The 14,074-nt window shown below is 36.3% G+C and overlaps 1 protein-coding gene across 1 annotated transcript; it reads left to right on the top strand.

The window, feature by feature from the left end:
• The first annotated feature begins 4,847 nt into the window (after positions 1–4,847).
• Positions 4,848–5,501, top strand: LOC113759441. The gene has a single exon (XM_027302017.1). The coding sequence runs from the start codon at positions 4,848–4,850 to the stop codon at positions 5,499–5,501; it is 654 nt and encodes a 217-aa protein (XP_027157818.1).
• The last annotated feature ends 8,573 nt before the right edge of the window (positions 5,502–14,074 follow it).

Here is a 14,074-nt window from a genome sequence, read left to right as displayed (position 1 = left end):
TTAATGTAAATGATCGATTGAGTTTATTTCATATTAATATAAGCAAGGAAGATCCTACTTTTTTAATCTTTACTACTACGAAACTAAATTGTGCGGCAAAATTCAATAAACATTGACCATTCCGAAAATAAAAGTAGGATGTAACCAACAAAGAGACAATAAAAAGATAGGTGGTTAGCTTTATGAAAAAAATGAAAACAAAAACATTTTAACATCAAATCCTTGCTGTAAAATGATAAAAAAAAGGAGTCTTAAAGAAAAATTATAAAAACAACTTATGAAATTAGGATATACTTGAATTAATTTCTTGTAATACCTTGTAAAAATATAAAGAACAATTCTTATATAGATGGAAAAAACACTAAAAGAAATAATTAGTCCACTTTAAAAGAGTTTTCTTCACTAACTATGCTAGCAAATAGCTTTTAGTTTTCTTCAATTGCTTCAACATCTTCAACAAGTGTTTTATAGTGTTGCTTCAACTCATCAATGCTTTTATTAGGAACCATAGAAGCAATCTTGTCCCACTGTTCCTTAGAGTCCCCAGTCCAGTGCATGGCAATGGCGCTCTCAAAAGCTATGTCTTCTTCTCTGCTCCATACTACAGAAGAAGAAGAAGCAGACATTATCCCTCTTGCTTGAAGATCCTGAATAATACTTTTGTGCCTTCTTACTAGTTTTTCAAGTTCAGTAGGGAAGTTTTATGCAGGTGGGGATGCCTCTTGATGCTTTTGTTCAGCTGAGGTTCTTTTGGGAGTTGGAGAGAAGGAAAGAAAATAGGTGGGCAGGATAAGAGAAGAAAGTAAAAGAGAGTGCAAGATAAGAATAGGGAACCATTGTATTAAATGGAAAAGGACCACTTGTGAGGTAGAAGGGATGGGTTCATTTGTCATGTCCATACAAAGTCATGGCCAAAAAATTTCACATCCAAGAACAAGCGGAAAAAGAATCTCACGCTCTCTCTTAAGCCCTACCAAGAAATTACTTGCGCAAATAGCTACAGGCTACTTGCAGCTCCATTAACATCTCAATCCGGTGAAAGAATTTTACACATTATTGTCTGTCATTGATGCAGCGTATCAAGGGCAGTATGAAAAAGATTTCTTAAGAAACCAAATGCAAGGTTTTCTTTAGTTCACTTATTATTTGGCATCCCCTCTACTAAGGCCATTTCAAAATGTCATTCTTCTCCTTTTAGACCATGCACAATTTGGGCATTCCGATCATGATATTAGCAGGAAAGTAAAATGCCGCCAGCAAAGAAGGATAGATTTACCGATGGGTTTTCAATCACTGGTCGTCAATCATTTCTCAACTCGCTGGGTTTTTGCAAGACAACTTTGAAAGTGTTAGAGAAGAGAGTGGGTTTTTGCAATATAACTTTGCTTGGTGGTGGGTTGGGTCTTCAATCGTCTCAATGGGTGGTGGAGTAAGGCCGTGATTTTTCGTCTCTCGGTGAAGGCTGTGTGAAAGGAAAATAATTTCAGAATGATAGATAAGGAACTTATTTTCCTTCTCTCGGTGTAAGTTCTTTTTCGTCAGAAATCATTTTCTCAAATTAATTGACAACCAAACAACGGAAAATGTGGAAAATGTTTTCCGGAAAATATTTTCCACCCAAACAAACAGACCCTTAATGTAAATAATTGATTGAGTTTATTTCATAGTAATATATGAATCTAATATACATTGAAGCACTTTAATTAATCAACCTAAGCAAGGAAGAGCCTACTTTTTTAATCTTTACTCTGACGAAACTAATTGTGGGGAAAAATTCAGTAAACATTGACCATTCCGAAAATAAAAGTAGGATGTAACCAACAAAGAGACAATAAAAAGATAGGTGGTTAGCTTTATGAAAAAAATGAAAACAAATACATTTTAACATCAAATTCTTGATGTAAAATGATAAAAGAAAGGAGTCTTAAAGAAAAATTATAAAAACAACTTATGAAATTAGGATATACTTGAATTAATTTCTTGTAATACCTTGTAAAAATATAAAGAACAATTCTTATATAGATGGAAAAAAACACTAAAAGAAATAATTAGTCCACTTTAAAAGAGTTTTCTTCACTAACTATGTTAGCAAATAGCTTTTAGTACATATTCGACATACATAAAAGTCACGTCTATTTTTATAGTATATACACATAAAAACTATGGCTAATAAATTGAAATAATCTCACAAAAACATATCACATGTCATTTTCTTAATGTGCCAATAATATATTCTACAACAGTATAATATATCTTAGATTTTTTTTAACATAACATGGGCATTTATATAATTTCCATTTATTTTTTAATTCCAATGGTAATATTCAGATATTTCGGCATTTTTCCTTTTTCTTCTACATCTAATGTTGTTCCTTTTGTTTTCTTTTCCTTTCCTAGTACATTATAGAATAATAGTAGAGAAAGATATTCTACACTATTATTACTTGGTTTTGTAATTTAAAGTCATTCAAAATGTTTGTTTAAGTGGATCTACTTTAAAACAATGCAAAAATTTCTAAGAAACAAAGAATTTTTTGAAACAAATGCAAGCTGCATTGAAAAGTTGGTGAATTATATATACTAACAGCGAAGAGATGTTATACATGGTATATCTTGCACATATTAGTATAAGAGAACATGATTTGTACATTGCCTGGTCTTGCTTAGGGTTAAGTTTATAATTTAATAGTATATTAATTTGCAAGGTTGTTGTGTACATAAAAAGTTTTAGAAAATGCAAAATGAGATACTTGAATTATGAATTCCATTTTATAACAGAAAATGCAAAAATAAAATGAACAATTAATGTGTAGTTAGCTAATTTGGTTTGTCTTTTCTTAGCTAACTATATGTTCTAAAGAAAATATTCTGGTAAAAAGGGATATGTATGTAGGTATTGTGCTCGAATTGAGTTATAGAAACACTTTAGAAAACCAAAAGAAAGTATGCTATAGATGTTATGCACGTATTATATTGGATCCTGCCTCTCTTTGATTTCATATTTTAAAACAAGATAAAGATTATTAGCCAAAATAATTTCATAAGATCAATATTTTATTGTGATTTAACAGTCTCTCAAATAAATTTTTGGTTAAAGAATTAATATTCTCATGTTAGTCTACTTGTTTAATTCTAGCTTGAGATTTTAGTCTTCTGTTTGTTTTGTGGGACAATGTTACTCATTTGTAACCTGTATCTGTCAAATATAATTCATTTTAATCCTACCAAAAATAAACAATCAGAATAAGTGAACTTCACTTTTGTTAGAAGTCATACATTAAAGATTTATATGTCAAGCTGTAAGTCATATCAACTTATAATTTGGGATATTACAAGATAGTTTCTTTGTATACTATTCTTTCTTGGAGATTAAAAGATATTTCTTCTAAAATCATTCTTTCTTGTAGCTTTTTTTTTTTTGGGTTCTTTGTTGCTTAAAAAGTACAGCTAGCTATAATATCGTGTTAGGTTTTACCCAAATTCAATTTAGATTCAATGTCCTTACCAATTTCAATCTACTGAAAGTCTATTTCGTACTTTTATTCAATATGTCGATTGTTGATAGATTCTACAACCATGTTTAATTCCCTTAGCCTAAAGAATATTAACTCATTTAAGAATCTCCAAAAAAATTCAATGTGGATTATTAAGGAATGGAGAGTTTCTTACTTTAACCTGAGAGGTCCTTTTTTTTTCCTTTAAATATCTTTTTCCGAATTATTCTTTTGTCATGATTGTTATATTACTAAACAATTATTGATTTAGGTTAATAGCTAGTGGCCTATGTCGTGAGTCATAGAAATAACTTTTATATTTCATACTTATCATTTGATAAGTATTTGTTTAACGATGGACAAGTGCATATGAATGGGTTTCACCAATTGTTGTGAAATTAGATTGAAACACAATTTATGATGTTTGCCAAGCCAAAATTTGTGTGTATAGAGAGATGTGTATATACAAGGATTTTTCTTACTAATTTCTTTATTTCGCTTGAGGTTTCGAGCCTAATTTTTTATTTGTTATAGAATGAATCTCTCTATTATCATTTAACAAAAGCGAGAATTTTAAGTGACAATGGAGAAGATGAACCAGTCCAAGTGGAGAGGGACTCTAGGGAAGTGCTCATGGAAAAAATCAATGCGATACCCAGTCCACCCCATGGGCTGGTGTTCCGAAGCCCTGAGGGGGCATTTGAACGAACTAAGGGAAAGGAAAATCAGAGTTATAGTAACAAGAAACGAGAGCAAAGAGGAGACCTTCATACAGTAACGGTGAAAATGCCAGGGCAGAGCAAAGCATTAGGTGGGCAGAGAGTTTCGATTATGAGAAGGGGTCTGAAACCAAAAGAAGGGGCAGCGGCAATGGGGGAGTGCTCACGAAGGGTGGATGAGCCACGCCGGGACATCGTATTGCGCGATGTAGGGGGTGCAGAAGATACCCTAGACTAGTCATCGGATCAAGCAAAGAGGAGGGGGAAGCAAGTGATATGGATCCCGGTGACCCGCTAAATGACTGCCAAGGGAGAAGGATTTTAGAGCTGAGGGACAAAACCATCGTTCCAAACCAGCCACCGATTGAGGTAATCAATCTCGGGGATGATAATCTGGCCTGCTTAGGGAGGGGGATCGAAATGGAAGAGGCCGACGGAGCTAGGGAAGGGGGATGCCCCTGAATACTGCCATACTTGAATTTTTTAAATCATGATGAAAATTGTCAGTTGGAATTGCCGTGGGGCAGCTAACCAGAGATTTTGGAGGAATCTTAAGGAAGTTCAGAATTAGTATAGACCAGACATTCTTGTATTGATGGAAACGAGAGTAGCGAGCGAGAAGGCAACACGAATCATGAATGCTTTCCACTATGATAGCAAGATATGTGTTGAGGCAGCAGGATTCTCTGGAGGAATTTGGATGTTTTGGAACAGCTTAGAGCTTGAAATTGAAGTAATAGGTACCAACTGGCAATTCATCCATGCTATGGTCCGGGATGAGTCGCAACAGGAATGGCTACTATCTGCAATTTATGCATCACCTGAGATGGGTTTGCGCCGTGAGTTATGGAAATACCTCAAATTGGTAGGATCTCATATAAACTATCCATGGTTGATTATTGGGGATCTCAATGAGATAGTGGAAGCAGATGAAAAAAAGGGTGGAAGAGTGTTTCGGAGAGTAGGAGAGAACAGCCTCTGGGATTGTATTAATAGCTTTGAGTTAATCGATTTGGGATTTAATGGTCCAACTTTGACGTGGAACAATCTTAGGGAAGGGGGCGCAAGGGTTAGGAAACGTCTAGATAGGGCACTATGTAATGAGGAGTGGAGAATTCAATTTCCAGAAGCAGCAGTTACACACCTTGCTTGGGCACACTCGGACCACCACCCCTTATTGTTGGAGGTTGCTATCAGAGGCAAGAAGCCAGTAGGACCTAAGCCTTTTAGATTTGAGTTGGCTTGGTTGACGCATCTAGGTTTTATGGACGAAATTGAGAGATGTTAGGGGATAGAGGACGATTTACTACAGAACTTGTCGACCCTCTCAGAGAGACTTCAGACATGGAACAAAGAGATTTTTGGGAACATTTTCCATAGGAAGAGAAGATGCTTAGCAAGATTGAATGTTATACAGAAGGCACTTTCCCTGAAAGAGTTGAAGTATTTAGAAAAGCTGGAGGAAAAATTAATCGTAGAATATAATAGAATTCTAGAGTAGGAGGAGGTGTTTTGGTATCAGAAGTCTAAGGTGACCTGGTTGAGGTGTGGGGACAGGAATACCAGATTTTTCCATCTCTCTACAATCGTAAAGTGAAAACGCAATGAACTATTGAGCCTCAAGGACAAGGAAGGTCGGTGGCAAACAGATAGGGAGGTAGTAAGAGACATTGTGGTAGTTTTTTTTAAAAATCTATACAGTAGGGAGAATGATCAGCCTTTGAATAGAGGAGGTGCCACTGGTTTTAAGGGTTTAACTACAAGACAACAAAGCTGTTTAACACGTAGGGTGAGCGACATGGAAGTCAAGAAAGCTTTGTTTGATATGGGGAGCAATAAAGAGCCCGGGCCGGATGGTGTGTGTGCGGGGTTCTATCAGAAATGTTGGTCCAAAATAGGATGCTCACTAGTTAGGTGGGTGCAGGACATCTTCAGGAAGAAGGAGCTGCCGGCTGGAGTGAATCGCACGCTGATAGCCCTTATACCAAAAGTGAAGAATCCAGAAGTTGTGGCACATTTGAGACCAATTTCCTTATGCAATGTGAATTATAAGGTAGTGACCAAAGTAATAGTCAACAGATTGAGGCCTTTGCTAAATGATTTAGTGGGCCCAGAACAGGCAAGCTTCATTCCTGGCAGGCAATCGTGTGATAACGTGTTCATTATCCAGGAACTGTTACATACCATGAGGAAGATGAAGGGCAAGAAGGGTGCTATGATAATTAAGATAGATCTGGAAAAAGCTTATGATAGAATTAGGTGGGATTTTTTACATCAGACTCTGGAGTGGGCTGGTATCCCTCAAGAGTTTATCAAACTGATCATGAATTGTGTACAAGTGGAGGCAACCGCAATCTTATGGAATGGGGAAAAATCAGAGAGTTTTGTACCGTCTAGGGGCTTGAGGCAGGGGGATCCCCTATCACCGTATCTTTTTGTACTGTGCATGGAGCGCTTGAGCCATTTAATTTTGCAGGCCACGGAGGGAAAGAAGTGGAGGGGAGTGAAGGCATCAAGAACGGGACCGATGATAACTCACATAATGTTTGCGGATGACTTACTTTTGTGTACGGAAGTCACACCTTTACAAAGTCAAATAGTTAAGAGCATCATGGCTGAATTTTGTGGTATCTCAGGGCAGAGAGTCAACATGGATAAAACTAAGTTCTTCTGCTCGTAAAATGTGAAAAGATCAGTAGTTGAGGAGATAAGTAAGATTATAGGGGTAAAGGAGACAAAGAATCTTGGAAAATAGCTCGGAGTTCCACTTCTTCACTCAAGAGTCAACAAAGGCATGTTTCAGCCGCTGTTGGACCGTGTTAGAATGAAGCTAGCTGGTTGGAAGAAAAGGAATCTTTTCTTTGCGGGGAGAGCCATTCTAGTTAAATCAGTTTTGTCTGCTATACCAACATACCATATGCAGACAGCACTGATTCCGGTGGCTGTGCTGGAAGAGTTGGAAAAGTATGGTAGAGGCTTCCTTTGGGGGGATACTGAGGAGAACAGGAGGGTTCACCATGTCAACTGGGATACAGTGACTCAAATGAAGAAGAGGGGAGGTTTAGGGATTAGAAGAATGAGGAAAGTAAATGTGGCAATGCTTGCTACACGGAGCTGGAGGTTGTTTAGCGATGAGCAGGCTTTGTGGGGGAAAGTGGTTAAGGAAAAGTATCACAAGAACTTAACAGGGTTCAAGTGTTCTTCTAGGATTGGGGACTCCCATAGGTGGAAGAGCATTGCAAAAGGTAGTGAATTACTTGAGAAGGGAGTGCAATGGAGGCTTGGGAATGGACAGTCAATACGGTTTTGGAGAGATAAGTGGCTAGAGGATGTCCCACTACTGGATGAGTTAGAGCGGGAAATACCAGAGGAAGAAGTGGAGAAAAAGGTGAAGGATTACTGGAGCAATAATGGTTGGAATATTGATCAACTTCGAGCTTGGCTAAACCCGGAGCAGATACATAAGCTAAGAAGCTTCTTCATCCTTCCTGGTTTAGATAACCCCGATCGGCTATGTTGGAAGCTCGAGCCGACAGGTGTTTTCACCACCAAGTCGGCATAAGAGTTGAATTGGTTGGAGGAGGAGTTGCAGGAGGAGTCGGCATGCTTGGAGAAAATATGGAAAATACAGGGTCCAGGAAGATGGCAATTTCTACTCTGGTTGGTAAGGCATGGTAAACTTTTAACGCAAGGGGAAAAAGCCAAAAGGAAGCTGAGCCCGACTCCTTACTGTCCAATATGTGAAACTGTGATTGAATCAACCATTCATGCGGTCCGCGACTGCGGATGGATAAAGAGCATATGGAAACAGTTTGTCATGCAAGATAGATGGGAGGAGTTTTTGAACAAACCAGTGCGGGATTGGGTGGACTAGAATCTAAAGGATGGAAGGATTGGAAGGAAGAGGAAAGAGGACTGGCAGCTGACATTCCAACAGATTGTGTATCTCGCATGGTCAGCCATGAATTCCTTCTGCGCCACGGGTGATGAACGGAAATTGGATATCAACAAGGAAGAGATTTTGTAGACGAATAGGGCAAGCCAGAGAAGCGCTCCTTAGAGGAGATGACTTGGGGAAAAAAGAAGAGAAATTTATCAGATGGGAAAGGCCTCAAGATGGTTGGTGGAAGATGAATGTGGATGGAGCTGCAAACCGTACCTCTGGAAGGGCAGGAGCGGGAGGCCTCCTCAAAGATAGTTGGGGGAGGTGGAAAACTGGTTTTATAGTGAATATCGGGCAAACAGATAATATGACAGCAGAACTATGGGGTATACTCAAAGGGTTGGAGCTGGCTTGGAACGCTGGGGAACAGAAAATGATTTTGGACACGGATTCTAAAGCAGCTTTGGATCTAATACAAGGAGTAGGTCCAGACTCACCTTTATCCAATCTGATACGTCGATCAGGGATTACACATGAAAGGATTGGGTATGTAAGTTACAACATGTTTGGAGAGAAGGGAATAAGTGTGCAGATTGGCTGGCTAAACAGAGTGTTAGCAGTGATCCAGGGATGCGGATCCTAACAGAACCTCTACAGGAACTGCGAGAATTGATTGGTGCAGATATTTTGGGGGTTGCGACCCCGCGTTTTGTTACTGTTTAAGAGGGTTGACCTCTCCCATGTGAACAAAAAAAAAGCGAGAATTTTTCATTTGAAAGTCAAAAGTAGTTAGCTTATTCTTAAAGAAATTTTGTTTCAAATTATTGTTTAATTTCTAAAGTTTGTAGCAGGAAATCACTTTTTGTAGTTGTCTGTTTTCAAAAGTCATTACATTTGAAATTTATTCAAAATTAGTTTTTTTGTATAAAGATTTGTGTAAAATTAATGAAATTATATTTCTAAAATATATCTCAAAGTATTTTTTTTTAGCAAACTATACCTCAAAGTTCCAAAGAAATCATTCGAAATATGCTCTTCCTTTGTGTATTTCAAGGAAATTAACATATTTCCTAAAAGATTAGATTTCTTTCTTATTTATCTTATATTCAAAGAGAAATTCAAATGAATCTCGTTGTTTATAGTAAATGATTCTCCTTCACAATTGCATAATTCCATTCTAAAACAAATTCTATTGAAGGAAGTTTACTTTAATAGAATTTTATTCCTAAACTAAAACATCAAAGTCGATATTACCCGAAAACCACAAAAAGTTGTTGTTTAGGCATTGCTATCTCAAAATAATTCATTCAATCTATCTTTCTTTTTGATCTTTTTTTTTTTAATGTTTTGATGCAACTCAAGATCCAAATGAGCAATAATACTCATGATAAGGCAAATCAAAGCAAACCACAAAAAAGTTTCTTCATAATCTATACACTCTCATTGGTTATACACCTTTGCTATTAAACGCACCCTGAATCTCTCAATAGATTATCTACCTTACATTTAATTTTGAAAACCCTTTCATTCCCAATAACTTTATCTCTAAAGGAAGATCAACTGCATTCCAAAAGTGCTTTGATTGCATAAACTCCATTTCTTCTTCTATGGCCTTTTTTCACTCTTTCTTATCAGTTGATGAAAAGGCCTCTTCAACTGTTTTAGGCTCTCTTTCATCGCACGGTACCATCCTAAAAGTAATGACGAAACCAAGGGAGGCTGAGGGGGGTTTCAATTTTGCTCACATAGTCCGCTAGAAATTCTCCCAAAAAAAAAAAAAGCCTCGGCATCATTCATGTAAAATTTCAATTTCTCCAAATTTCATGGGAGTTAAACCACAAAAATTTGCGAAGGTGTTCTTCTCCACATAACCAACATACAACTAAAAATTCATGGCTTGAAAACATGTAGACAAAAACGGCCATGAAAGATCAATTTCTCTGTTTCAAGCAAAACCAGCAAAAACAAGCCATTATATGGATGAATCCTTACCCTCAGAGCTTGACTAAGCACGAATTCAATGATAAAAGATCTGATACCAATGTTGGAAGTCAAGCATAGAATCAAATTTTGATTACCTCTGTCCGAGGTTTATATGCAGCGGAAACTTTGGACTGAAAAGACTGAATTACAAAGCCCCAAGTCTGGTGTATAATCACATCGAAAATACACTCTATTCACAGTCCACATCCTGAGTTATTGTATCTGAGGAAGGAGGAGGAGGAGAAAATTGGAGAAAACCAAAAGCTAGAGTTCTCTAATTCATGCTTTGCTTTTTGTTTCTTATAATGGTCTCTATCCAACAGTGTTTTAAAACTCAAACCGGATAGCGATTCGGTAAAATATAGGGGTCAATGGATTCGACTGATCAACCTGAAGGTCAAATTGGATCATAAATATATATTAATAATATAAAATTAAAATATCACATTAAAGTTCACTTAAATTGGTGGTTTATAACTTTAGATATATATTTTATGAGTTTAGATTTAGTTCAGAAGAACTCTATTTAAAAAATTTTAAAAGTCATAGGTAGAAATGTAATTTAAAAAATATAATGTGTTATTTTTCACTTTGTTAAAACCTGAAAGGGTCAAAATAAAATTATCAAAAATTATAGAGCATACCAAGCTAATACATGTTAAACCTAGATCCACTTGCCTGTTAGTTCTCTTATGAATTTGTCACTTCTCCTACGCGGCTCCAGGATTCTCCTTTTTTCTCAAACGCAAAATTAGAGCTTCTTGCCTTGTTCTTCTCTTTTTTTTTTTTCTCTTTTCTTCTTCTTCCTCCACTCCAAAAATCTTTTCTTTCTTTTATTTCACACACATATACACACATGAAAACTCTCTCTTCTTATTGTTATTTTCTTTTTCCCTCCTCTCTCTTCTCTTCCCTTCTTTGCTCTTTTCTTTTTTCTTTTTTTTTTCCTCCTATTAGATTTGAAATCTTTCAAGGAACAGTTGTATGGAATTGGACTCGTAATTTGGATCTGCAAATTCATTTCTATCTTTACACCAATCAAAGACCAACGGAAGGAAAAAAATTTTCAAAAAATTATCAAATAAAATTTTGGAAAAAAATCGGGTTCTAACCAGTTTTACCGGTTTTTTTTATCAAACCCAAATTTTGACTGGGTTTGATCGAATTTCTTATATGTCATTTTGTAAGGAGATTTGGGCCAATTGCCTGGCCGGTTTTCGGTCCAATCAATTGGACCGATCGGTTCGATTGATTTTAAAAACAAAGCAGAGCATCCAATTTTTTGAAAGGCACTAGGAAGGGGTTTACCCCTTTCCCCGTCTTTCCTTTTTTTTTTATTTAAATGAAAAATTGGGTCAGATCAGCCCATCATGGGCGCCCAACCGTTTATTCTAACTACTCGAGCCTAAATCAGGAGGGAAAAAGAATATACTGAAATGCATCTTCATACATCCGAATGAACAAAGTGCTGCTAAGAATTACATTAGTGACTTCTTCTACAGATACCTACATCTTGTTAAACAATCGGCACCAGCATAATGTTTTCTTGGGTTGCGGTAAGCCTTTGGCACACCAAGAATGAGATTAAGGTCCTGTCTGATAACTCAATTTAGCACTTAAATTTAATGGATTCAAATCTTAATATATTCAGACGTGTTTGATATCCAAAAATTGAATATATGAATTAATTAAATTATACTGAATTTTCTAGGCAAAATTTGCTCCCAAAAAAAGTAATAAAGTATTGACATATCACTGAATGTGATATACACTCAAATATATTTGATTTAATATTTAACAATTCAATAATTTAATAAATTCAGATTTCAGTTTTCAAACTTCAGTTTTATCAAGCGCATCCTAAGTGAAAAGGTAAAACCGAGTAAAGTGAGAGGGACCAATTACCAATAAAATGTGAGTGTGCAATTAAGATGACAAGGAATGTGTATTAAGAGAAGACTCCAAACAGTATAGCGGGAAAAGAGAAATATATATTTAAAAGTCGAGGCTTCACGGTCATTTAACTAGTGTCAAAAAATTCTTTCTTGAAAAGACAAGTTATGGTGATTTCACGATGGAGTGCCGTTAAGGAGCCTAGGTAAAATAGTACTAGTAAAAAAGCATTGGAGACCCTAACAAAAATAGTAACTGCTGACTCAAATTTATGTTGTTGTAGTTGTACACTTCGAAATAACAAGTGTAAACAAGTTTATGACGTCTGCAAATGTATTTCTGGTAAAATAAAAACTCTCGGACCAAGTTCCGAAATTTCAGTTTGTCGCCCCTAACCCAATCATACTTTTATGGTTCAATCCACCGTGGATCTCAAAAGTAGCAGAGGAAAGAGGACTGCATCTTCTTTTTTTTTTTATTGACTCATCTACAACAGAAATTACCAGATTTTTCGTGAACCCAAAAAAGAAAAAATGCAAAAAAAAAAAAAAACTCTAATGAATCTTCCGGCAAGGTCCGACTAGACCTAACAACCGAGAACAAGTACAAACTGCCACGGAGCACGCTACTTTCCTTGCAAGCTCTTGAAATATAAGTTGGTTCAGATGATAAGAGCGGATCACTTTCTCGTAAAAGAGGTTGTAAGTTTGAGCAACGAACCCCTATAAATAAGTAACTTATAGTTCTAAAGATATGTCTTGATTTGTGGTGATGACCAGAATTGAACCCATCCAAACTTTGTCCTAAAAAAAAAATTGAAGGTCAAAAAATAGATATAGGGTTAATTAATTCTCCTACTGTCCTCCAATATAGTTGACTTCCCACTTTCCCTTTTTTTTTTTTGACGAAAGTTAGATATATAAATCTAATCCCAGAAGAAACCTCAAAAGCCGGCAACTTTTGAGATCCTCCCAGGAACTTATAAACCCAACCCCAAACCCCCCCAAGAACCGATGTGGGATGGCAACCCCACAAGGGCAAGCCAGTAGGCCCGTTGCTACTAAGAAGTGACGACCCCCCACGAAACTCAGTATAACTACCCTTGCAGTCCCACTTTCCCATAGAATTGAATTTTGATGGTGGAATATCTTGGGGATATATATACACATATATATATATATATATATATATATATATATATATCGCCTTTCAACAATCTTTTTATGTCTGTATATTTATTAGCAAATGACTTGTACCAGTGTTAACATCAGATCCCCAAATGCCAGCCGTCCAGAAACCCCCAAAAGCCAACCAACCAAATGAAGCATCAACTTGCAAAATCTATAATGTGGTGGAAGGAAACTAATTGCGGAATCTCTTCATCATCATCAGAAGCTGATCGTTAGTTTATAAGTTGACTTTCAAAAAAAAAAAAAAAAAAACATCTGTTAGCTTATCAAATTGGTAAATGTGTACATGCATGTGCATGTCCTAAGAATCTAATGCGTTTGTGCATTTTAGTTTAGAGCTGTACACAATGAAAAAGTCTAGTCTACTCTGTCATAAGCAAGGATATTTTTCTCTTCTGTCTTTTATTTTCTTTGATATCTGGTTTTCCATTTTTGTACAACAATTACGGACTTAGGGAAGGTCCAGTTTTATCCATAGCATAGTATTTAGTGTACAATTATATCACATTGTTGTATTAAGTATCTGAATATTTTGGACCTTTTTTGCGAATTCAATAATATAATGTGATTTTAGAACAAATAACATAGTAAATTCAATAGCAACACTGAACAACGAAAGTGCAACTATACCTTCTCTAAATCTAACAATTAACATAAGCCAAGGTGGCTAGATTGGACTTTTTCTTCTTTTTTTTTTCTTTTTTTTTTTGGGTAGGATGCTACATGGTGCACCATTATATATAATATATATCAATAGATTCACAGGCATGCACACAGACAACTGAGATGAAGAACCTACAACAAAAAGCACATTTCAGCCACCACCATGTCTTGATTCCCCTCATGCTTGATGAAGGTAAGAAAATCAACTGCAATGGCTGCGAAACAACCGACATTTTCAGCCACGATCAT

Source organism: Coffea eugenioides, chromosome 2 (assembly GCF_003713205.1).
Source record: "Coffea eugenioides isolate CCC68of chromosome 2, Ceug_1.0, whole genome shotgun sequence".
NCBI classification, from domain to species: Eukaryota; Viridiplantae; Streptophyta; class Magnoliopsida; order Gentianales; family Rubiaceae; genus Coffea; species Coffea eugenioides.
The sequence above is the reverse complement of the archived record's forward strand: the minus strand, read 5'-3'. Positions and strand labels throughout refer to the sequence as shown.

Excerpts from the sequence above, each read along its gene's own strand:
- LOC113759441 (XM_027302017.1), top strand. The coding sequence starts at position 4,848 with ATGAATGCTTTCCACTATGATAGCAAGATATGTGTTGAGGCAGCAGGA.